The following is a 26,781-nucleotide window of genomic DNA, read 5'->3' on the forward strand; positions in this document are numbered from 1 at the left end:
ATAAATTACTTTTCTAAAGCTGAAATACATCTCACTTAGCTTTAGTTGCCTGTAATGTACACATTTCTTCTAACATGATGGCTTGAGCTTCTTCTGCAGAAAGGGAGTGAAGTAGATGCTTCCAGGAGGTGGTTACCTTCTCTCTTTATTGGGACATTTATTATACTCAAAGAGTGCCTGCTGCTTTCTCAAGATTTTACAAGGAAGTTATCTGCCTATAGACATATTTTAGATAGACAAAGTTGGATGAGTGAATTCTATACCACATTTATTTCAGTTTTTTAATAAACAAGATAGATAGTTTTAAAATAAAATACAGCTGACTTTGTTAGCTTGATTTATCAAAAAACTTAAAATAGTTATGGTCAATCCAAGTCTGCATTTTTCAGCAAATAAAATATTCAACCATTTTCCTTAATGTAGCAAGAACTGAATTAGCTTCAATTCAAGTTAAATAGTTTAGAAAATACATGTAACTCAGAATGAATGGCTTCCAGTGATGAAGTGCTCATCTAGTTGGAAAGTTGTTTCAAAGCTTAAATATCCTTTTTTTCTTTTCTTTCTTTCTCTTTTTTTTTTTTTTTTTAAAGATTCACACTATTCTCTGTCTAAATTTGTCAAGCTTTAACTTGTAGGAATTGGATTTTGTCATGCTGTTGACTGTTAGCCTGGATAGTTCTCTCACACCAAATTTCTGCTGCCTTTGACAGTATTTATGACAATAAGAAAATCAGTATGCCTTTGACAATTTAAATAGATTAGGCTGTTTGATTCACTGGAAGGCAGGCTTTCCAGTGATTTATTAACTCTCAAAAATCTTTTCAGAACACTCTTCAATTTAGTACCCTACTTCTTCAAGTGTCATAACTAGCAATTATTTTTGCATCATCTCTAAAATCTTGTTTTCTTCCAGTTAACTCATGAAAATATTAAAGAGCATAAGCTTATTAACTGGCCTCGCTACAATGAAATGTGCTTGAAAATACGCTCCATTTACAGCTGCACTTGGAGACTTACCAGTTAGACAAATTATTGTCCCATTATCAGCCAGGTTAAGCCCACCTGAGAATCATTTAAATATTGGATTATGGTGTCTTAATCAAAATATTATATAATCATATGCATTACTAAAGTTGAAGAAAACTACATCCATCCTATTTTCTTTGCCTGCTAAACCAGATCTCAAACTTGGACTGCTATTAAATCAGTCCAACAGTCAGGCTGCATCAGATGGGTTTGAATTTGTCCAAAGTGATGTCTGTCTTAGGTGGCTTTTTGTTTTGTTTTGGTTTGGGGTTTGTTTTTTTTAAAATTTCTGTTGTGTAATATAATGTGTGTTTACAGATTTGGATGTGGCTGATGATATGGTCTCTGTATCAGTCCTTCTGCATTTTATTAAATGTATTTTACTTGAAGTCTGAGTGAAATGTCTTTTACAAGTTAGTTGAATGGTCATAGCTGATGATTATTATAATGTACCACTATTCTTTCTTACTCCTGTTGCTGTTCTGTGCATACAAATCCTGTTTCAAAAAGTTTCTGTTCCAGCTATACTAAGCAAATTAACATAAGGTCAGTTCAGGGCAAATATTATTAGGTTTTTTTTTTTACTGCCCCTATTCTTTCATTTATTATTCACTAATCTTGTTGAAGATGGATGAACCATGATAATTGTAGGTTATCAGAAGCGTCTAATTATGCATTCACTGTAATTTAAATTAATTTAATTTTTTTCATGTAAAGTTTTTCAATGAATTTCTGGATGAGAATTTTACATAAAACAAAAACAAGTTTGCAAAAATATGTGAATTAAGGAGAAAATTCAGGGTTGGCTTTTTCAGATGCATGGATAATCCTATTCTTAAAGAAGCGTTTATACAGAACACAAATTAAAAGATGCTGAGGTCACAGTCAGATGCACTGTTCATCCTTCCACTGAGCTGGGCTGCGACAGTCCTGCTACCAATGGTGTTTATCACTGCTGCTTACCACCCAATGTTTCCAACCCTTGAGTCTGCTGGCACAGTGACATATGTTTAATTTGTCCAAATGTTTATTTCATTTAAGCAAATAATATTGTTAATAATTTGGTTTTTTTCCATTGGTCTATCTTGATAAAATTTGGCTGGAGCAAAGCTGATTGTGTGGTTATGCTGGCACAGCTAAAAATGTGATAATCTCCGTCTAAGAGAAGGTAGTGGTGTGACAAGTATTTGGGACAGGGTGGAGGAGTTCTACTTCAGCACAACTGGAAGAGCCCATGGGACCACAGTCTGAAGGGTGATGTCTCAGCAAAAGTAACTTTTTCTCATTTCTCTCTCCTACAGGAATGTTCAGACACTGTTTCTGCCTTGGGCTCAGTGTTACAGGGGCCTTTATTTTGCCTCACAGTGCTAAAACCCTTTTGTTTTCAGTGGAGTTTCTCCAGATTAACAAGTGAGACCAAAATAATCAGGCAGCAAATCAATAGGTTTGCTAAGCTTAATAGAAAAGGTCCTTTATCTAGACACTCTAACTCCTTTTCCAATAAAAGCCGATTAAAATGATAGTAACATTAGCAGTATGGGAAATCACTTGTGCATACAGGTTGATGAAATTAAGCATATGGTGTGTCTTGACTTGCCATTTTCAGTTCTGCTGGGAATATCGTCATTAACCAACCATCAAGTCTCAATACTGAGCTTATAAAATGATTGGCATTTATAAAGGTAAATATTGCACAGTGACTATTCAAATGCTTCTTTGGTTACAAGAGCTATTGCAGCTGCTACAGACAGTGATATGTTTCCAGCACTGACACTGAAGAGTACAGAATAAAGTCAAACTGGTTCACAGATTCAAAGGAAATGCTCAAAACATGGGTCCCAGAATAAAAAGAAACATTTGAAGAAGATCTGAAAAGGAGTTAACAAAAATTAAACTTTAAATATTCTGAAAGTGTTGCTGGAATGATTGTTTTTAAGGAATTTTCAGTGCTTATTTTATTATCCAAGAAATACAAAAAGTGTTGATTCTGGTTTTGCTAGGGCAGCCCGTCTGGGTCACAGAGAATGTATGGCTCTCCCCTTGTCAGTCTCAGATGCTCAGTCTTGGAGAATATCTTTCTTTCTCCAGACAGTGTTAGTTACGAAAATGTAGTGGGCTGGACATACGCACAAATTGTTTTAATACTATTCTGAGAAAATTCAATATAAGCTCTGCTGAATTAGACTATATGTATTATTATCAATATTTAAGGTGACTTTTCTCCATTCAAACCTAATTTGCTAGTAGTAACTAAAAAGCAATTAACACTTTTCCCTAAGGGAAAATGAAAAAGAAAAGTTTTATATTCTGTAGGTTTACCTATCTTCTGTGTGTTTTCTCCCTCTCTCTTTTTTTGGAGAAGAATTAAACCTCCAGTAACTTAAAAGGTCCCTGTTTGTAAATCAGATAAGACACAGTATCATGTGACATACAAGACCTGACAATAATTCAAATAGTTCCTATGTTTTATGACTAATCCGTGGACTGAAATGAATCCACAAACATATTAGCTAAATTATTAATAATAATTCAATTTCTTAAAATCATAATGAAATACATGTCATAATCTGTCTGTTTGCAGACAGATTGCGAGGAGAAAAGTGGATTAAATTTGGCAAATAAAGTATCTCTAGCAAATTGTTCATCTAGCTCTAACAATTATAGTTGCTGGTCTTTCTCTATTCTTTTTGGTCTCTTGACTACAATAAAGCTCATTACACCACATAGATTTTCAAATGTACACCAAAGAGAAAATGTAATCTTGTCTGTGAAGTGAGTTTACCCCAGTTATCACAATTCCTAGTCTAGTTAATAGTTTTTCAACTTGCAGTTTATTAGATGGCTGAATCGTCTGCAAATTTGACTATGGATTTCTGAGTTTTTACATGTTGTAAAATGGGCTTGTTAAAATTGCACATTGACGAATGATGAAGTAGCATGTCTAATGCAAACCAAACATCAAAGTTTTCACAAATGCTTATTCAGCCAAAATGTACCTATTTTCAGAGGAAAAAGGATTTGGAAAACCTTTCATGCATTACCTATATAGACAAACTTGCTGTTACCTGTAGCTGGATTATCCAGTTTATGAATAACCCATAGTACATGCTGCACGTGAGTTACTAAGTGATTTCAGAATCACTACCACTAGGGAGAAGGGTGTACAAATACTTCTGCTGATGTTCTATGAAGTTTTTCTAGCTTAATAGAGTTTATTAACTGCCAAGTTTAGTGCAAGTCAAACCCAGCTATCCTCCTTCTAGAGACAGCAAAAGTCTAGAAGTCTGCAGAATATTGTCTGTATTTTTCCTTTATTCCTAACTCTCTCTCCTTTCTAAAAGTGCATCACTGACAACAGATTTTTTGGAGAAGCTGATGATAGTGTCACTACATTAGTCATCCTCTGGAAAACTCTTTTCTCTTAAAAGGAAATCTATTCTAACAAGTATTCTAATCTGACAAAAGCTTCCTCATACATTTCCAATAATCATGCATTAATAACCATAAATCATGCATTAATAACCATAGATCTTGCATTAATATAAGCATAATCATTTGCAAGGACAAACAGTAATTTTTAAGATAAATTTTCACAATTTGGGCACTTGAAGTATTTATTTACTAACAGAGACGGGGTCTGTAGGTTTCTTACTTGAGTTTATCTGTGGTTTTCACCCATCTTCTAGCCCTGTGTATTTTAATACATTTTATTTAATAAGCCATTTTATTTTATTCAAGCATGATGCTATAACTTTACCAATCCAATTAAAGATAGACTAAAGCAGTGATCAAACTCATATCACAGTTAAGGTAAATTAAGAGTTCAGATTAATGGTATTCAATCATCAAATTAGTCTAATAGGTAATAAAATATAATTGTGGTGTTGACACTAAACATAACTTTTTTGACTTAACTATGGAAAATGTGAAGAGAAGGCTCTTTCCCTGCAGTCCTGCATTCCATCTAGAATTTCAGCCCTTCCAATGTATTAGCTTTGCTGCCACAGGACATTGTACTGGGAACTTTCATTTTCATCTTATGCTTTTGCCAGTCTAAATTCACTAAGCAGCTGATGACCTTGACTCATCGTAAGGAAGTATTCAAGTGCCTCTTTAACACTTTTTCCTTAAAATTATTGTGAGCTGACTGTTCTCACTTTCCCGTTTCACACAGTAACTTAAGGGTGACAGTACAGATGTGATGGTTAGATGATGCACTATAGCAGTTTTGAATAACACTACCTTTCAGTCTAGAAGAAGCCACAGAGTAATTCAATGACAGGTTGGTGCTTATTTTTAGGAAACTGTTAAAGGTGTAGTTCACAAACACACACATTCACATTCCTATGTACAGATATTAATGAAAAATGAGAAAAAAAAGTTAAAGAAGAAGAAAAAAATTGAAATTTTTCTGTTTCTGGGGATTCTTTTTTAAAATGGGTGGTCATATATTGTCTGCAATTTCAAGCTCAATATTTTAACTCATGGTGGGTCTTACTAAGTTGCAAGCTGGTCAGGCTGGTCTTGGTGACACAAATCTTTCACCAGATCTTCACCTGGGAAACCTGTCCAGGGAAGACACATAACCATGGCTGGTGGAGCAAGAAAACTGCTTTTCTCTGTCTCATTTCTGCATAATCCTTTAAATAAGGATTGCTGCCCTCTTGCTCTGGCTGAGCAACTTCAGTGTGAATTAGGTTGAGAAGGCTTCTCAGGACTCAAATGGTTTTGATCATTATTGCAATCCAGTCCCCTCAAAAACATCTTTATATCTTTAAATCATGCTGGAAATTCTGTCACAAATAACACTAGATTTTACCAGTTATCAACCTTAATAGAAATGAGATGGTAATTCACAAATCTATAAAGCAAAACAGGTGGAAGGTCTCTATGCCAAGAAATTAATCTCCAGCTGAGGAAGTAGGTGTAAGACCCACAAAAAGCCTAAATCACATATTGTGAAAATGTTTAATGTCTGACATCTCACCATTTCCTTCAGGGATCTTACTTCAGTGTTCTAAACATTTTAAAAATATCGTGGACTTTTTAACTGATAGAGAATAGTAGAACTTATTTAAACATAACTTTATGTAATATTTTTTCTTAAATTCAACTACTTTTATTAAAATTAATCCTACAAGTTAATTCAAATCTGGGACCAAGTTTGTCATTCTTTTCTAAGAGAATAAAATACTGTCCTGTGGTGTTCACTTCTGCCCTTCTCATTCCCTGCGTTTCAACCCTCAAACAGGAGCCTTGGAGGTCTATTTTGTTGAGAGTAAGAGATATTTAAAATGGTATCCCTGTAAATCATTTAAATGTAAAATTTGGGAAGGCAAATCTCTTGGGAAGTGAGCATAAGCAACTGATTGATCAGTGTGGGGAAACAGGTAGTTTAGCAGTAAATTGCAGAACAACATAGGGACTACTGCTTAATGCCACATTTTAGCATCTTTAAACTTGTCATCTTTGGTTCTGTTGGTATTTATTGAATTAAAAAAAAAAAATCCTGATTTTCCTCTCACTTTCATATTTCAAAATACACTGTTAATTTAGTTTGATGGTTCTGTTTCCATGTCTCTCTCATTCTGAATTTTTCAGGTGGATGTTTTTCAAGTGGAAGCAGTAGATGTTGGGACTCTGCAAGCGATGGTAGTTGAAAAAGGGAGAGGCTCTGACTGGTTTCTGGAGAAGATTATTGTGAAAGAGTCAGCAGCTACAGGGACAGAAACATTGTTTATGGCTCAAACATGGCTAAAAGACAGACGCGATGCAAAAAGATCTGCCTCAGTAACTCTGAAGGCCACAGGTCAATATTATTTTCAAACTATCATTCGCTAAGAAATTCGTTCCAAACTGAAGAACACAGCTATGTCATTTGCTTCTATAAACAAGTTATCATTTAAAATATTCCAGCAGAACTTTGTCATTACATAGGGAATTAGTGTGTCTGAACACTTTGGGTTTTAGTACTATTTAATAACCACTATTTGCTAGAGGATAATTTCTGCTTTGTTACTCCAGATTTACAGTAGCATAAATGGCAGCAAATTTGGCCTATTCTCTTTACAAATTACTGCCTCTCCAAGTCTTCTACTTTGCCACTTGCAAACAATTTTTTAATCTCCAAATACCTCTGCTGACTACTTTCTAGGCATAGTGAAAATGAGGTAAATAGTGGGGCAAACTGTGTTTAAGCAGTGGAGAAAATGCCTCCATTGTATTCAAGAAGACTGGTGTACATTATTTATGCCACACTGTTTGGATAGCTTTTGCCAGAAACTGGGCGTACTTTTGACTGACACTGTGTGGGTAATCGGTCCACCGAGGAGCAGTTTTGATCCCACTGCCTGTGACCGTGCTCTTTGTCAAGGCAAGAAGGGAATGTGCACCCTTCCTCCTTGTGCTGCCGTTTCAATACAAACACAGTCTGATGTGCAAGCCTGGAGGGAACCACGGCACAGGCCCACCAGATCAGTAGGCATCCAAAGCCCAGTATATATGTTTAAGGCTGATGTTTTTCTTATGATCCTGCCCCTAAGAGAAGTAAATAGGCAGTACAGATGAGTCCTTAGATTACAGAAAATATTCTAGTTCTTTTCCTCCTACCTCCTAGGGCATCTCTGTTCACTGTAGCAGCATTGGCATGATGGTGCTTCTCCAGCAATAGCCTATTGAGACTGAGTAGAATTCCAGCACAATCCATTTCCTCTGCTTTATCACCTCTAACTTTTGACCATTTGAAACCCAGAAAGAGAAGGAGGAAGCTGCTATTTCAGCTTTGGTTTAGCTTGTATGTTGGGACTTTTCTGAATAAAATATAGGAATATTTAGTGTATTTAAGGTTATATAACATGGTTCTATTCAAATTTTAAAAAAACCCCAAACTTTCTGTTTCTACCAGAATGCATTGATTTGGTAGGAGAAAGTGGTCCTGTGAGTTTTTTAATACAATAATAGGCAAATCTAAACTTGATTGTGATCTCAAAAGAAGGCTTTTCATCTTTGGTTCAGGCCTCTATCTAATGTTTACAGGTAGTTTTGGTCTATACCAAATCCCCCTGAAAACAATAGGAGCTGGTATCAGTGGGAGGAACATCAGCCCCCTCAAATGGGCATTAAAAACATCCAATTAGTTCTGATTCATCCAGAGCATAAATTGTATAAATGAAACAGAAATGCTTTAAAATGAAAAATACTTACAACCATTTCATAGTAAAGATCTAGCTCTAGAGTCAGTGCATTAAATAGGATGATATGTAGGAGATGATGCTTAAGTAGAAAATCACATTGTACACTTCCTAGTTAAATCTTTAATCTGATATAATAGTCAATTGCCTCACTAGAGATGAATACAGGCATTTGTTATCCTTTAGACACTGTCCTACAAAAGCATTAATTTGGTCTTCAATCTTTTTTTAATTAGAAATTCAGGAGAGGAGGAGCACTTCTGCCTGGCCTTTAGGAAAAGAGCAAATGAATTCAGGTATAGCTTCTGCCATTACATCGACTGTTTTATTCATCAGTTCTGAAATAATGTGAGAATATTTTCATCACGATACGTCATTACACTTACTAGTACTGACAATATTTCCCCCTTTGTAATAGTAAGAAATGGCTATATACTTACGGAGCTGATCAGCCCCCAGATGAGGTGCTTATATATTAATGCTCCCCATGTAGACTAAGACACATGTTAGGAATTTTATGTCAGGCACCTTGGTTAATATAAGAAAACAGAAACATTTTTAATATTTTTTTTCATTTTTATTTTCCTTATTTTATTTGTTCAGAAGGCAGATGGAGGATTTATTTCACAAAACATCAAGAAGATACAAAAACAGACTTTGAAAAGTTGTCAGAAAATGTATCCAAGTTGGTTATGGTTTTTTATGGAAGCAATGGCAAGTCAAATCCGGTTTCCATGGAAAACAAAGTGGAACATCAGGCTAAGAACCAAATAACATATGATGTAAAATAATATATAGATTCATCTATATTTAAATTTCCTTTGAGTTTCCTTTTAAAGAGAAATAATGTATTGCTGTAAATATTGCAGATATTATTGTTTAAATATTCAAGAAAAGCAGAATGGACATTTTCAGTTGCACACCAGATTTCATTTTTAATTTTTGGCTTTCTCAAGTTCATGATGATCAAGTATATTCTTTTTCTTTTTTTTTTGTCAACAAATAGTCATAGTTAATAATGCATATCAATTTAAATGGCATTAACATTAATTATTCACATTTAGAAATCAGTGCAGTATGTAATTTGAATTTGATAGAATAATTACAATGAATGTCCCTAGAGTATAAAGCTAATATTTCTATAACTGCTTGCAGTCAAGCTGGTTCTGCTGTCTTTGAACTCAGTGGGACTTTTAGCACCAAGACTGATGCAAATAGGGCTAGGTCCATGCTGACCCCTTTAGAGAAAACTTCCTCTCTTCCTGTAAATTAGCTATGCTTGTATCTATGTATCTCTGTTTGGATGATAACTCATTGTTTTGTTGCTTCCTAGGTACATTTACCATCTGATTTGGGAATGCTTTATAAAGTGAGACTTGGTCTCCAGAGTTTGGAAAACAGTATATCCCAGTTGTCTCTCCTTCACTTTAAAATGCAGAACACTTCAACCCTGGATACCTTTAGTCTCACCATAAATAAAACACTTCCTCTTTCTCTTAATGGAGACAGATGGATTGAATTCCCTGTAGAGTGGCCATTAAAAGAAGCACTTTCTGGTAGGTATAAATCTACTTTAAAGCAGTAGAGTAGTCCAGGAGGTTAACTTGTCCTAATATTACAATTGAAACCTTTATCAAAACAGAAAATTTTATTGTCTTTATTTAATGATTCATAAAGTCTGGATAAGAACTTAAAATGTATGAAGGAAAATACTATCCACTCAGCTTAATTTCTGTACCATAAAGTGGGAAATGCAATATTCATTTGATTGCATAGAACCATTACTACATGCTACAAAGAACAGTTTATAAGAAATATCCCTTTCTTACAATACTGTAATATGTCTACTTTCCTTTGTTTAGTCCTCAGCTGCTCATATTACTGACATTAACAACATGATTTTTTACAGCTCATTTACTATTAAGAGATTTTTGTTTGTTTGCACATTCCAGACAAAGATTCTCAGCAAATAACAGCTCAAAACTATATATAAGCATCAGCTTTATTACCTTTATACGCTCCAAATATTTATGCCTGTTAAAATTAGCTCAACAATTGTCTTATACATGTCAACTTTGTTAAGCAAAACAAAAGAAACTCTTTCACCTAAAATCCACCATATCTTCCATATTCTTCTAATGGGATGCTTACTGAATGTCACTATATGACAGAACAATTCTCAATTTAATAAACAGACCCAATTTAATATACAATACTTATTATTCAAATAATTTGTACCTGAGTTTTATGCAGAAAACAAATTAGCTACCTGGGTAAAGAATAAGTCAGTTCATCCAAAGTAAGCTGAAGAAGGTGTTAAATGAACTACCCCAATACACTTTGGACTGGAATTTGTGGGCCAGTTTCAGTGAGGTGTTCGCACATGTCTAAATATAAGCATCCAAGTAAACTCAGTAGAATTAAGAGGGGTTGAGGGGTTTTTTTTCGTATTTTGGCTGCAACTGAAAATTTAAATTTTGTATTTAGGCCTTAGATTTTATATTGCTTAGAGCTGTTATTTTCACTTGAAGTCTTGCACAGTGTGGGTACAGAACAGGGCTTAATGGCTTTCAACTCCTATGCACAAGATTGAAACAAAGAGGACCTTCAGATTAACATAAAGCACACGAGTGTGCCTCTTGCAAAAGACTGATTGCTGTCACAAGCAGAAGTATTTAGGATACATGTACAAGCACATAGGAATGGTGAGAGAAAGATGCAGTGTGGGTGATAAATGGGCAGTGAGACTGGAACCCCCTGTGACCTTGGTTCTGACTCTGGCTCTGTTGTTGACCTCTTGGTTGAAAAAATAATTTCCCCATTCTTTGCTTTTTTTTGTGTTTGTAATATTTTCCTTTTTTGTAAAATGCTCTGAGACCAAGAGATAAAAAATCACAAAAAAGGAATAGGTATTATATTACATATGTGTTTAGGTAAAAGAGCGAGCAAGCAAACAAAATAGGTCATCTCTGTTGCATTTATTTCTTTCCACACATGCTCTAGAAGTCTTAAAGGAGGGATTTGTAACCACAGTGAAGAAAAAAATTAGGACAGTGAAAAAACATATTCCCCCAAATCTTTGCCATTTTATGTCCAAGAGAGCCTTAAGCAGCTCCACAGCAGGTGGCACAGGTGGAGTTCAAAGTGATCCCTTACACACAAACTTACTTGCAATTCATTGTGCCAAACAGATCTGCTTTTCTGTCAGCTTCCTAGATCTAATTTATTTTCTCCTTGGTTTTCTTTTTCTCAGCTAAAAGCAAAACCAGTATTGTATTAATTGGCATGGAAAGTAGCTGATCATAATCACTTTAACCAGAAGCCGTGTGCTGTTAAATTTCAGATACAGCTCTGTCATTCATAAAGTGTCTTAGTATTTCACCCCTTAGTTATCTTTTCGGGTTTTTTGTTTTGTACTTGGGATTGTGATGAAGCATATACTAATGACTAATTGAAACCATCAAAGCGCAGTTGATAAAATACAGTGCAGACCCTCGAGATCTGTCTGTGCACACATGTGCCTTTGGGTGTATTAATGGGGAGAGGCCTCCAGCTGAGTATATACATAAGTAGTTTCTCTTCAGTGTACCTTCCTTTGAGACGCTTACACCTCAGGAATCCCCAGGGAAGAAATGGTGCGCTCTCTCTCTCTCTCTCTCTCTCTCATATACAAGGCTGTACAGAAGGTGCATTTTGCACTGTTGTAGCTTTTAAGGCAAAACAATTAAATAGTGAAAAGGTCAAACAAAAATGTATTATGCTACTTTCAAATAGCTAAATATTTCCAGAAAGTTAACACAGAGCCATAATTCACACTGAAATTATGAAATCATTAGAATTTTATAAAATTAATGGAGTTGTAACATTCATGTATGTTATCCTTATTGTATGTAACTTCTTTTCAGAGACTTCTTTCATCCTTCCTCTCTCCAATCTATTCAGTATACTACAGAGATAAAAGCTTACTTGCCCACATTTGCCCTGTGATGGTCTGATCCCACAACCTGAACAAAGACCACCATTTAAGCATTTTAGCCCACTTCCCTTGCCTAGATTACTCTCCTTCAATTGCTCTTCTTTGTACAATGTACTCTGCCAGTTCTATCCACTGTGTAATCTGATCCAAAGTTCATTCAACTCAATCGCTAGTTGACTGCAGTGTGTCGGGGCCACGATAAGACAATAGATTTTACTTGCCTTGGCCAGACTCACCTGGAACCTCCAGCCATGGTGGACATAGGATGTCCACTTAAGATCGTGCTTGAGCTATGTCAGATGTGTGTCTGTCTCCAGTCCTCCTGTCTTCTGGATGGACCTTGGACCTATTTTGTAGCCTTCTTTTCAGTCCCATCTCTGGCCCTTTCTCCTGCTGCTCCCATCTTGACCACAAGGATGGATCCCAGATCTTGCTCATTGTTTGCTGCATCTGGGACTGCCGACAGGTCTGCCTGTCACATGCAGATGCTGCAGGACTGTTACCTGGTCAGTGAGGGCACTGCCTGCGCTGGGGTCATGCTCAGCTCCTGTCTTGTCCATTTTTGCAGGGCAGGCCCACTCTTGCTGCTCTCTGAAACAGTGATCCAAGCAACAAGCCTTCCAAATGCAATCCTTTCACTCTTGTTTGGGGCTGGTCCTGCCTCACTTCTCAAGTTTCAGATCTGGGAGACTGTGGCAAAACAGAGGTCAAGTAAAATAAAAAGAGAACACTTAGAAAATCAGAGTTACAGCCAAAACCAGCACTGCACAGGTTGCTTTGTTCTGTGTAGTGAGCCACTCTCTGCATTGCATCCCTGACTAAATATATGGTTTCCTCTCCTGATCTCTCATCTTGATTGTAACACCACCCACCATATTCCATACAGTCCTTGTATTTAATCTTTTTTCTTATGTCTTACTATGCCATGATTTGTTGTTCCTTAGGCAGCGTTAATTTTTTATTTCCATTTTAAACTTAGCTGTATCCTCTACCACTTCGGTTTTTACTAAGAAGTTTTACTTTTATAGGTAAAACTAAATACCTTTTTGGCACTATGGATTTCTTTCCATGTACCTGCTCAACTGCAGTAGGCTTGCAACAAGGGTCTGTTCTCTCCTGTTGCTGATGCTGGGGAAAGAGGCAAGGCCTATAGAACAGAGCTGATTCTTGTAGTGAACTTAGTATTTTAGATGGTCATTAGATCTGAAAGCTGATAATAGCTTGTTATCTGCTTTACCTGGACTTTGTCTTCTTGACTTCCAAAGGATGCAGGTAATCTGTTTTATACATGCAGTCCTGTATTGGGTGTCTGTCCTGGTTTCCGCTGGGATAGAGTTAATTGTCTTCCTAGTAGCCGGTACAGTGCTATGTTTTGAGTTCAGTATGCGAAGAATGTTGATAACATACTGATGTTTTCAGTTGTTGCTCAGTAGTGTTTAGACTAAAGTCAAGGATTTTGCAGCTTCTCAAGCCCAGCCAGTGAGAAAGCTGGAGGGGCACAAGAAGTTGGCACAGGACACAGCCAGGGCACCTGACCCCAACTGGCCAACGGTGTATTCCATACCATGGGACGTCCCATCTAGTTTAGGAACTGGGGAGTGGGGGTGGGGAATCGCCGCTCGGGGATTAACTGGGCCTTGATTGGTGGGTGGTGAGCAATTGCCCTGTGCATCATTTGTATATTCCAATCCTTTTATCATTACTGCTGTCATTTTATTAGTGTTATCATTATCATTATTAGTTTCTTCTTTCCTGTTCTATTAAACCGTTCTTATCTCAACCCACGAGTTTTACTTCTTTTCCCGATTTTCTCCCCCATCTCACTGGGTGGGGGCGGGGAGTGAGTGAGCAGCTGCGTGGTGCTTAGTTGCTGGCTGGGGTTAAACCACGACAGTGTCTCACTGATCTAAGCTTTGAGCCACATTCTACAGAAGCCTTCTGCAAGGTCAGGATTTATCCCCTTCTACCACAGCATCTCCAGGAATAAAAAGGACATGATAGGTAGATGATTAAAAGAGGTAAATATTCAAGACTGTCACATCATTTGGTTCTATGAGTAAAATGTAAATTAATATAAACAAATGCTCTGTGTATGCATTTACTTTTAAAGGTGTTCAGATGTTGTCATCTAGTCTTCAATTAAATAACTATAAACATTGCATAAATCACAAACAGCACAAATTCATGGGTGACAACTTCAGCTGAGACAGACTTGTCTTCCTGACCCCCCTCTATAGTCAGTGGATGTGCTCCGTCACAGTGAAGTTCAAAGCAGCAGCTTAGGTGCTCTAAATCACATGTGAGGAGCTTCTCTCTCCATCTCTCAGATGATGAAGTCTGAAGGACTTGTCTCCCCAGCTAAAGTCAGTCTTTGTAAAGATCCCAAAAGTGATTGATGAGTCTGAGACTTATTAGGATTTTATCTATTAGGCATTCACCATAAGAAAGAAAAAGGCAACTCGCTGCGGTAATTTTTCCATAATGTGCTACTGTTACAAACAGCATAAAGCATAGGCATGCTTTTCTCTAATTTAATGTAAAGTTGTCAGCATCACCAGTGTTTATAGTTACAGGACAAAATTAAGGAAAAAATTTTTTAAAAAATTGAATTTTACTATCATTTTCAAGTGTTTGCATTTTTAATTACATCTGATGCATATTGCTCTGTTGTCAAATAGCTGTGCAAGGTTGTGGCACTGTCTTAACAAGAACTCTTTCTGCTTGACATTGCAGTGATTACGTATCATCTAACAGTATTTTCTAGAAATATTTTGAGTGAGAGAAATCTAGTGCATATGACTGCGTGTATATACGGTACTTATGGTGACACAGGGGACAGATCTCTTCTCTGGTCATTGCAGGATGTCCAGCAGGGAGAGGACAATGAGGTACTTGATCTTAAAGTACTTTAAAATTTATCCTTTAATCCATTCTTGTACTTCCTATATATTATTTTCAAATCTTCCCAGACACTTAGATAATATAGTTTAAGATTGTAATACTAAATAATTTTATTTTAGTCATTTCTAGTTATCGTGGATGCTGTTGAATTGGGAGAACTGGACAAAGTTGTTCTTTTGATCAGCAGTAAAACAGGTAAAGTACTTTTGCTGCTCTCTAAAGTCAGTGATGTGAATCACACAGCTAGCCTCCTGTTAAAGGCAATGAAATCACTGCCAGAGTTAAAGCCTGATTAATTTCCTTTGGCTATTTTTGCTAAAAGGCCATATTTTATAAAACAAAATCCTACATTTTGACACATTAAAATCCTTGGATATAAAGGCTGTATCCTTATTGCATCAGGAAAGTAAACTATTCCTTTCCATACAAGAAAGAAAAACAGAAAATTAAGAAGAGTAATTATATTCTGTGCTTAATATGTGATCTATTAATAAGTTATTTAGGAGAATAGTTATAACTCACATAAGAAACTGGTATTGTTTATTTTTCCTCCTGTGATTCAGCTGTTTCCACTGTTTTCCCTACCTATTCTGTTTTTTCCCTGTGACATTCAGAGGGGGATTTTACCCCTGTTAGGCAATCAGCAGTTTTGTCACTGAATTTCACCAAAATCATGATAACTTTAACATCTCTTTGCCTCATCTGTAGGATGGCTATCATGCTACTAAGGAATATTCAAAGAATTAATTGTAAAGTTTCTTTAAGTCCTTTAATGAAATTTGCTATATAATTGCAAATCATTACTTACTATGTATTATAGTTGACCATCTTCAGACAGTTTTCTAGGAAAACAAGGGTTCTATATTTGCGCTTGATCTGCCTTTTTTGTTTGCCCATCTGTTGGCTCCTCGTAATAACCTTTTAGACTCACCACCCAATTTCAGCCAAATCTGTAAAGAGCGTAGAGACATCAAAGACATTTGGGCAGTAAGCGTGTACGTACTGTTTGGCTGGCCAACACGTCCTGCACCACGCCATGGTCTGCCTCAGCCCCTGGGTGCTTCAGCGGGGGCACGGTGTGGAGCTGCAGTTCCTATAGAGGGGAAGGGAAGGAGAAGGACAGCCCTGCCGTGCTGCTGTCGGGGAGCAAGGCGTGTAGCTCACTGCCTTTGCTTCCCACAGCTTGAGTTGTGAAAGTTAACTATGGCTGTCTGTCTGACTGACAGTCACTGAATACAGCAGTTGCCAAAGGCCACCACAGAGCATGACAGGCAAGATTTTTCCAGTCAGGTTTGAAAACATGATTCACAAAGGAGGGACTTCGAGGCCCATTGGCTCTGTGTGTGTTATGAAGAGAGGATTGGGCAGATGTACAACACATTCCTTCCAAAGGAGTTACTTAGATGATAAAGCACTTCAGATGAGTAAGAGTGTCCATATTGTATCTAGACTTGTTTAGACTGAGACTAGTTTGGACCAAGACTTTGAACAAAAAATCCCCAAACACAAAAGCTGTTTAGCCTACAAAGTCAGATGTACCCTACAGGACTGGTCAGCCCAGGCTGCTCTAATGCTTCTTCCAGTACCTGAGCAGGTTTTTAAGATCAGGTGGTTCGAGATCTCTGCCTGAAGCTTCTGACTCACTCCATGCACTGTCTGGGCAGTGCAACATGATGTCTTGGAATCCTCCCCAGGAGCCTGAGCCTATTAAATTAGACTTCTATTGATATAATTAAAGGGACTTGGACAGTAGTAGAAGACATTGGGATGCAGTTTGCTGAGCAGGTCTGAAGGGGCAAATAATAGAAGAGAAGGGAAAATGAATAGTCTTCCTGACTAATTAGTGGCAAGAGATTCAGCCCAGTGTTACAGACAGCATGTAGCTGAAGCCCCCAGCAGAAAATTCAAAAGGAAGCATAAGAGAGCAATCTTTCTCAAACAGCAGAGATATACAGTAAGTAGCTGAACTTCCTTCATACCTGCCATGTAACGAGATCCTCTTTGTGCTGCATGTGGAACGGGGCTCGAATCCTCTTGTCAACCCATCACTGAGGAAGCATCAGATATGTATTTCTGCTCTTCCTCCTCAAATGTGCCTGCCTGAGTCATGTGGAAACTCTCCTGCATGCCTGTCCAAGGACGGTGAAGACAACACTCCTTCGCTTCATTAAGGCAAAGGAAATGCTTACTCCTAAATTTCTAAGTTGAGGGTTCAAATAGGAACAAAATAAGGAATGTTATGATGATTCAAGGCTTTTAAGTCAATTATTGATATTCATAAACGAATTAATAAATGATGTTTTAATATAGTAGGAATGACAGCATTGTATCAACAACAGAGTCTACTTAATTCCCTGACATGCAGTACAACATTTTCACTATATTTTATTTCCTTCTTTGTAGACTGCAAACTGGACATTAAAAAACTGCATTTGAAAGAAGCTGTGAAGGAGCATCCTATCTATGTATTTGAAGTGAATGAGTAAGTATATTATGTAAAGCTAGTCATTTTTTCGTCATTTTATAGTACAATAATTGAAAAAACTGAGCGGGCATTGAATTAAAATGACTGTCAGAGTGGTTCAGTTAATGGATATTTTAAAAATAAGTCATCTTTAACCATCCCACATGAATTCATAAGATTTTTTTGATTTAACATATGATTTACTTACCACAAAACATGTGCGGTTTTGTTTTTCAGAGCATTTTCTATGGATGCAAGTAAGCCAGAAATCCAGAGAGAAATCCCAGTATCTTTTGTTATTAGAGGAGACAAACAAAAGAATGGCATAGACAACTTACTTAAAGAAGGAAGCCAAGCAGGAAATCTGACAGAGTATACTATTAAAGTATACACAGGTGACAAAAGGGGAGCAGGGACTGATGCAAATGTGCATATTATTTTATTTGGGAATGAGGACAAATCTGAGGTATTTCAACTCTCTCAGTCACTGGAGCATCAAAACCCATTTGAAAGAGGAAAGGTGAGTACATAGATTTTATCGGATGTGTCCATTTCTGGGCTGGGAAAGCAAACTTTAAATCTATGCAAGATCTTTATGGAACTTAAGGCATTTATCCTGTTTTCCCCATCACTAGATGAGATATAGCCTCAGCTATCTCTGTGTTTCACCTTTTCACCAGAGTAACCAAGGGACATTTTACTTTTATCATGTCTAGCTGACTCTGTTGCTCTTCTGCCTCTTCTGTCCAAATACAACTTCATATTGCATCCACTTATCTGCCCAGTTATGCATTTCCTTCCTCTGAAATGCACTACATACATTGCCTATGAATGTGCACATACATGCAATATCCCTCGCCGTTGCACAAACTTTGAATATTGTGCTTGAGAATACATGAGTCCCTTACATCCCATCATTTTACTTTGCCATGGAAACTGATGCTGTGAGCCTCACTGAATGTGTAAGCCTATAACCAGGTAAAATGGAACCATGCACATCCACCTGACTCTGATATCCATCATGCTTTAGGCTATTCAGAGACCCCTAGTTCAGATACAGATATTTGCATAAGAATGCTGACTCTCTGCATGATGTCCTAGTAGCTTAGCAGAATGTTCTCCTATTTTAATAAACATATTACTCTGGCAAAAGAATTGCTCCATTTGCTTACCACCTGTGCAATGGAGTATAATGATGGTTACCCTTATGTAGCAAGAAATAAATATATTTTCCATATCTTTCTCCTGTGGATTCCTTGAAAGTTAATGACTGAATAATTAAAACTCCAGTTAAAATATCTTCCTTATGAGTTCTACCTCATTATCTCCAGCAGTACTAAATATCTTTTTACTTGCAGTTGGTCCAAGTTTCTTCAGCCAGGATGTCTGTGAATATCTTCTAAAAGATCTTTACCCATGTATTTTCTTCCATACTGAGGAGGTTAATAAATCTAGTTACCTATAGGCATAAGGAGCAAGTCAGAAAGTGTCTTGAGTAGTACTTCTTTTTGCCTAGTACTACACAGGAGCCGTCACTGCTCTTTGAAAAAGAGTAGTAGATACACATAATTCTTGTTAGCAATCCAGGTAAGTCAATGGGTAGTCAGTGATGTCAAATGTCCTATGAGAAAAGGAACTCATTTTTTAAAAGTCCGTAATATGAAACAAAGTAATATTTTAAATTAAAATATCTAATATTTGAGAGAGATAATGGTACAGGTAGTAAAAGCCTTTATCTTTTATGTTCTTGAATGTAAATTTATGTCTCATAAAGTGAAAACATTTTAGAAGTCTATATCAGTTGAGAATCCATAAGGGAGCAAAAATACTTTTCTGGTAGATGAAAGTCAGGAAAGAGGTAGGGATTGTTGTACTGTAAGTTGAAAAGTGAATCTTTCATATTTAAACTGAGACCTAGTAGGAGAGAATCTATACCCCAGATCTTCCGTAAGGAAAATAAACCACATCAGGTGTCAGCCACCTATTTTGAATTGGTATTATTATATTTGAATTAGTCTCAGAACTGACCTAAGCAAATGTATAAGTTTCCAGACATTGGTATATTACTTTTAATAGCTATATTTTAATATTAAAGGTTGATACATTCAAGATTAAGACAAAAAAATTGGGCAACCTACATTCAATTGAAATTGGTCATGATGGGAAAGGATTTGGTGAGTATACTGCATGCGTGCAATAGCCTTGTAAAAACCTTCTGCTTAAAGATCTTCCTGACATTTGGAAAGATTTTTGAAGTCGTGCTACTGCTACAGCTAGCTAGTACAAATCTGTATACAAATGAGGTCAGTTTGACTGCTTTTGCTTACACCCTCTCCATCTCTGTCACATTTCCCTTGACTTTACCTTGAATTTTTTTTTTTCTAACAGAGATCTAGTTAGCATAAACCTCAGAAGGTTTTATCCTTCAAACATTGCTCAGCCAAAACTCCTGTTAGATGCCTTAAATAACGTAGGATTGAATTTTCAAACTGCAGGCTAAACTTTCCATGCTTTAAACAGTATCTAAGAAATGTTTTGGCAAATTTGGGCTTCTGGTCAAAGCATGCTGTAGCTCCCTCTGACACACATATACCTTTTCTTCTCGTGAAAGCTAAACTATGAGGAGAACACTAGTGTGCACCAGGTCTTGCCCTGATGTTAAATTAGGATGTGGCTACAGCCATACCCACACATGATGATGGAAACTGTTTCTATGTACAGCATATTACATGTAACTTCTAAAACCTGAATTTTTTAAAAAAATAAGGTGGGATACTAGGACATATAATATTTTGAGCTTACATTTAGTGGTGCTAAACCCCCCTAGAAATATACAAATATATAAACAGAATTTGCAGGCAATGTGCAGCTTGAGTCAAAAAGGTCTGATTGTATTGAGATGTTCTAGTCAGGTGAATTTTGCTTGACCTATCTGAAAGAAACTGGTTTAGGTTTAGATAAAACCTGATTTACCTAAGTGCCTGAGCCACTGTAAGGTGGCAAGGGTTTATCATATCTAGGATGAGACATGCAAAATTCTGCAAATAGCAGTTCCTATTTAGCCAAAAGCTGAACAGGTTTTTTTCTAACTACCTAGTCATGTTGTACATGTTACAGTATTGAAAACTTAAAAAGAAAAAAACCCAAACCTGTTGAAATACCTGTAATAAATAAAATCCTCCTGCTGACTTTCATCTTATTCATGTTAGCTGCTGCACATGCACACAATTCAACTTAGAACTGATCTGGGAAGGGAACGCCACACCAGCAGACTTCCAGTGCTCTGAGAGTTGAATAGAAGTCTTCAGGGGAAATACAGGTTGAACTTTTATTTCCCGGGTCCCAAACTATCAACAACATGATTATCTTTCCTCTCTGTGTCCTGATCAACATCATGTAGCTGCTAATACTGCCTTCCTAGCACAGCTGGTGTGTTGATTCCTCTTACATCCATGACTACCTTCCTCTAAATTTTTCTCTGAAATTATCTCCAAGTGTCTTTTGTCGCATCAGCTGTTATTCTCACAAGCATCCTCAAACATAACACCTCTTTGAAATGTCATCTGTTTGCTAATCTTTCTTAGCTGCCTCTAGATTTCTCCATATCTGGAGATTTCAGTGAGGTTTCAGTTGGAGTTTTGTCAATAAAGGATAAAGCATTAGATTTCAAACTTTTCAAGAGAGCAAATATGCCTTCATATCCGTTTGTAAAGTGCCGTGTAAATTTGAGAAACTGTAAATTTTTATTGCTGATAATCTTGACTCTGAATTACAGATTTCATGAAAGGTCATATATTCCAAGTAGAGTCTATGATATATTAAACCATTCACAAGATTTCATTAAAGAAGTTCCAAAAGTACTTCACAATATCAATAAATGACTCTTGCAAATTGAAGATAAAAAATGTAGACACCTTTATGGCCTAGTTATGCTAGCTAATTGTTTGAAAATGTTCATGAAACGTGAGAAACATTGCTATGCCTTTATGTTTTATCTAAATTGCTACAATTTGCAAATATTTTTATATTCCATTTGTAGCCTACTTACAAATAAAAATATTTTTAATGGTTTAGCCTACTTAGTATTTTGTCCAAATATTTGAAACACAAAATAATTTGTTAGAATATAGTATTTTATCTCTAGGATATGCAAAGACTACTGAAAGGTTTTCAGCTACTGGCAGTATGACCCTAATTAGTTTTTAAATGGTGTCATTAAGTATTTGCATTGGCAAACGCGACTAAATATGTCAGCACAAACATTGTATATCTATAATAAAGTTTTATTTTTAAAATCTTCATATTTTAATATTCTATGAAATAAAATTCTATAGCACAAGAATGAAGGTATTTTTCACACAGCAAAATAGGAGATTATAGCAGATTATTAAATACATTCTTAAAGCTAAAACAGATATGAGTGTTGGCCTGAATGGAGATGCTATTCTGAATCACGACTGCTAGAGAGAGAAATATGCATATGAGAAGCATTCAGCTTCACCACTTAGTTTATATAAGTATTTAGTATTTATATCAGTAATTAGAAAGGAGTAGTAGAATTTCTCTTTTCCTATTGTTTAAGAGCTTGGGGTATCATTAAAAAAATTACATCTATTGACAAAGGCTATCTGTTTTTATTGTTTTGGTGGACACTGAAGATCAAAGCCCACCAGGGGTGTACTTTGAATGTATTTCAGAGTACCAAAAAGGGCAAAATGGGATTGCAAGAATGTATTCAATATTACCATGCATTCTGTTTCATTTGTCTGTTCTGTTCAATATGGAAAAATGAATTAAGCTGTAATAAAAATCTTACTTTATACTTCCTGTCAAAAACATTAAAGACCTTCTCTGTAAAATTGAGAGAAGTTGGTAGTAATTTGAATCATCTACATTTCAGTTTTCTTATTGATATTGAATACATTTGGAAGTACTGAACCCCAAAGGGTTTGGAAATTAAATCAGAAATCTTTCTTATGTTTTATTTGTGTTTTGGTTATATTAAATTTGCTCTTTTTTTCCTTCTACAGCAAGTGGCTGGTTTCTGGAAAAAGTAGAAATCACAGATGCATCTAGGAATTCAGTGTATTGCTTCAACTGTAACAGGTCAGTAGATCAGTTCATCATCACTCTGTAGGTGCTGTTTTATTTTTAACAAGAATTAGTAGTAGACTTTTTAGTCTCTCAGTTGTTTCTCTTCTGGTTTCCTAAAGAAGTAAGAAATTTTAACCATGCTGTGTTCCTATCAGTCCATCCCCAGTAACTTTTGAACCCTTTGGCCAATTTCAAACTAATTTGTCAGAAGAATATGTAGAGGAAGACACTATATTTTCCAAGTTATTAAAACTGGATGACTGTAGGAGGGAAAGACGCAATTTAGTGCCTTTGCCAAGACAAGATATTAGTATGCCATTTTCAAGAGGTATAAACTGTCTGGTGAACCATTACACAAGTATTAGTGCATATGTAGCTCTGACAAGCAGATCATGGGTATGCAGAGAGGCATCGGAGTGAATCAGAAATATGGGATGGTGGGAGGATGGTAGGATATGTCAGTATAGATACAAAACTGGAGAAAAAGTAGTGTATTTTATTGAGCAAAAGCAACATTAAAATTCTGTTTCAGTGTCTGCTCAGTATGGGTCTAAGACATATTCAGCAAATAGGGTAAAGATAAAAGAAACCTTTTTATAATGTAATGTAAGAGGATAATGATCTACATTTAGACATTTATTTGGATAAAGGGGTGCTGGGGTAAAGGCCTTTTAACGTACAAAAAGAAAATCCACTTCGGTCTGTGTCAAACTGAAACAATATACTTTCAGAAGTTGGAAATTAAATTGAAAGGTATATTTGGAGTTCACTACAGTATACAGTTTACAGCCTAAAGAATTACAGAATAAACAGCAAAAGCAAACATATTCATGTCTTCCTAAGTGTAAAATAGATTTTTAATGCATCTGGAGAACAGACAAGTGTGAAAACTTACAAGTTTCCTACATCTAGAAAGAGGGACATTACGTAGTGGTCTGAAAACAGAAATGGTAGCCAATAATATTTAAATTTATCTTTCCCCTAAATGTTTCTGTAAATTTGACGATTCACGGGAACCAAATCCCAAACCCGTACCCTAAAAAGCAATATTTTTTTAGTTCTTGGAAAGTCAGTTGGACTCTACAGTCTAAGTCATGAGAATGTGAGGCGGTTACCAACCTCAACATTCAACTTCTTCCAACAACATTAAACTTCTTTCAACACATGTTCAGGTACTATCTAATCTTCTAGATACCTAAATTTAGGTTAGTGGGCATGAGCAAAAGTCCTTAGACCACAATATCATTCAGGTGCACAACATAATCCGTGGTGGGATTTTCAGTTGATGTCACTCCACCTCTTTTTCTTGTAAGAGTTCTCAGACCACACTAGTCAGAGGAAGATTCCTGAAGAAGATAGCTTGCAACAAACATCTTTTTCCAGAGGGTTTTTTTTTTTCAGCTCTATTTAAAGTCTTATGGTAAAAACACAAAGGTATGTAAAAGACCCGTTTGGAGCAAGAACTTGAATCACATCACTGATGTGGGGGAGTGACTGACACAGATTGATTCTACAGACTGTTGACTAGGACATTTAACTGGGCCCTTGGTGGGTTAGAGTCATGTTCTTACCTTAACGTATACCTACTTACTCAAAATGGAAGTATTACAGTAGAAGAGATTAGGAGGTCCACTCCAGAGTACTCAGTGACCCAGAGGCTATGGGACACTGCTTGGGTACAGGAAACTGTAAGTTCATGTCCCTGTTGCAGCTCAGACATGGAACTTCTCATCTCATAACCTACTGCGTAAACGGGGAATAGGTTCATTCTCTCACAAAGAAAAGAATCCTCTGATACAAATACTGTCTCTAAAAGATATTCATCCCTGAGAAACCTGAAAGGAGGTGGGCATCCTTTACTAACTCATTTAAATGTCTGTTGTCTAGCTTACATGTCACAACTTTCCTTGGCTCTGAGACTTCCACGAGCAATTTTACCTGCCAAGATTAGTTGTGTTGCAGCCTGGAACTGTTTAGTTTCAGCCATATCTCCCAGCTGTTCAATGATGCAGCTTCAGATGTGAGCTACAATAACACTGTACCAGCTGGGAAACCCTCCCATACTAGTTCCTTAGCAGACGCCACATCAGGTAGTCTGTCATAAGCCTTGCAAAAGTGTTAGAAGCTTTTAAACTCTTTCTGGAAATTAATATCATTGTCTCCATGGTTCCAGTTAACATCAATCTACCTGAGCTTTGGACTCAGGTCTATTTACCATACAGTCAATCCTAAAATCTCCATAGGCTCTTACAGAGCAGGGATTGGACCCACCATGCAACTCAGTATTTTGTGAACCAACAAGGAGATATGAGAAATAAACAGTCCCTGGAATGGAATACATGCCCAATAACCCACTATCACAGAATAGTTTTGCTTACTCTAAATTACCCTGATTTTGTGCCACTCAATGAAACAATCTACTTGCCACCTATATGACCAACAAATAAAATGAATGTATATTTCATAAATACATTTATAAAGTTAATTACACTTTTAAATTATGCATATATGGATACTAAAAAGAAATAATCACTGTTTTCTTCAAGTTGGCTACTGCTTCTGTATAAAGCAATGTAAAGACTCTCCTAGAAATCCAAAGGTGCAGAAGCAGGGTCTCATGATTTGTCTGTTTGTTAAGTTTTATATATGCTGTGTCTATGACAGGTTTTTATGTTTTTCCCTTAAGGTGGCTTGCTGAGGATGAAAGCGATGGCCGCACCATAGTGCAACTTTATCCATAGCTGCTTGATTTCAGATTCTTTCTGAGTGTGTTGCTTCTCCACATTCATGCTGATTTGATTTACTTGTGTTTTATAATTCTGAAGGTATTGTAATTACTGTGAAGGAATGTCAGAACAATGCATTAAAAAATCACAGTAAATTAAACACATGTAATGTTGAACACTGCATTCTGATCCTATTAGAGATGCTCAAAAACTTTGCATGACTGAAATTTAGAAAACAGAAATTTAAATCTGTAACATGGCTCTGTGGACTTGATCTGAGCATTCATAATGGTAGACATATGTAGTAACATACTCAAATATTTTTGCTTCAGCAATAATTTGCGGGTAAGTTAAATTTAGCTCTTGTGTCAAATCTGTCAATATTTATTAATTTGATGAACTTGTTTCAGTTTCAACATTGATTAAAATTTAATTTTCTCAAAATCATTTTCCAAACAAACTGCACAACTCTTCAGCCTTACCATATATTGCTTCCTTTTTGTATAAGATCACAACAGAAAGTAATAGAGAATTTGTTATTCAGGAGTTCACCCTGTGTCAGTAAGCCTCCCACTGACATTTGATTGTAAAATCTTGTAGCTGAGCCAGAACCTCAGCTGAGAACCTTTAGATTCAAGGGGTCTCTGAAGAGAAGCTGTTATCAGTAACATTGCAATATCTTACTGGCAGGCTTAGGCAGCTCCCTGCTCAGCTTGATGACTTTTGCAGTGCTCCTTCTTAGCCACCTAACTGGCTTTCCAGTGCTATATGTGTGAATGGCTTTACTTCCAAAAAAAGCCCAATTATTTTTGAAAATGCACAATAAACAGAATCATATTTAGCTATATATGCACAAATTAATGTTTGGGTTGGTAGGGTTTGACGTTGCCAGAATTGATTCAGGAAGGGTGTAGGATACAGATGAGTCTGAAATGAAATCATGACTTGCACATAACCTGAAGTTTCATGTGTGTGATCAGAATACAAATATCGTATATAAGCTACATAGGGCATCCCTCTGTTTAATCAAAGGCTCCACTTTTAGTACCTCCAAAATTTAAAATCTGTATGAAGATCTGAATTTTAGACCTGTTTCACCCTCAAGGCACTACCCTGTTCTGTAGCAGCAATGTGCTTTCTATAATTATAAGAATTAAATGAGTTTCTAATCTGTGCTGATGAAACATTGTCTGGCTGTCTTTTTAATATGTTTAATGTTTATTTACTCACATTATTCTGTGAAATGAGGAATGTTGGCTGATATCTGCATGGGTGATGAGATTTCAGTTTGACACAAAAAAATAATGAACACATATAATGGGTCTTGGTAGGAAATTTCATTTTTATCTACCTTATACGTCATCAAAGGGAGTGCTAATGTGAGGTCTGGATGTGATCAGAGTG

General features: G+C 36.4%; 1 protein-coding gene across 1 annotated transcript in view; it reads left to right on the top strand.

Moving 5' to 3' along the window:
* RP1 (RP1 axonemal microtubule associated) overlaps positions 1 to 25,409 on the top strand; it is a 189,955-nt gene extending 164,546 nt beyond the window's left edge. The window contains exons 47-57 of the mRNA XM_075024326.1: positions 6,628 to 6,835; positions 8,453 to 8,512; positions 8,820 to 8,998; positions 9,550 to 9,772; positions 14,926 to 15,080; positions 15,213 to 15,288; positions 17,497 to 17,575; positions 17,795 to 18,077; positions 19,653 to 19,731; positions 22,588 to 22,663; positions 25,338 to 25,409. Coding sequence (XP_074880427.1) covers positions 6,628 to 6,835; positions 8,453 to 8,512; positions 8,820 to 8,998; positions 9,550 to 9,772; positions 14,926 to 15,080; positions 15,213 to 15,288; positions 17,497 to 17,575; positions 17,795 to 18,077; positions 19,653 to 19,731; positions 22,588 to 22,663; positions 25,338 to 25,392 — 1,473 coding nt within the window. The 3' untranslated portion in view covers positions 25,393 to 25,409. The remainder of the gene's footprint in view (positions 1 to 6,627; positions 6,836 to 8,452; positions 8,513 to 8,819; positions 8,999 to 9,549; positions 9,773 to 14,925; positions 15,081 to 15,212; positions 15,289 to 17,496; positions 17,576 to 17,794; positions 18,078 to 19,652; positions 19,732 to 22,587; positions 22,664 to 25,337) is intronic.
* The last annotated feature ends 1,372 nt before the right edge of the window (positions 25,410 to 26,781 follow it).

The sequence above is a fragment of the Buteo buteo genome, chromosome 3 (genome assembly GCF_964188355.1).
Source record: "Buteo buteo chromosome 3, bButBut1.hap1.1, whole genome shotgun sequence".
Classification (NCBI taxonomy): domain Eukaryota; kingdom Metazoa; phylum Chordata; class Aves; order Accipitriformes; family Accipitridae; genus Buteo; species Buteo buteo.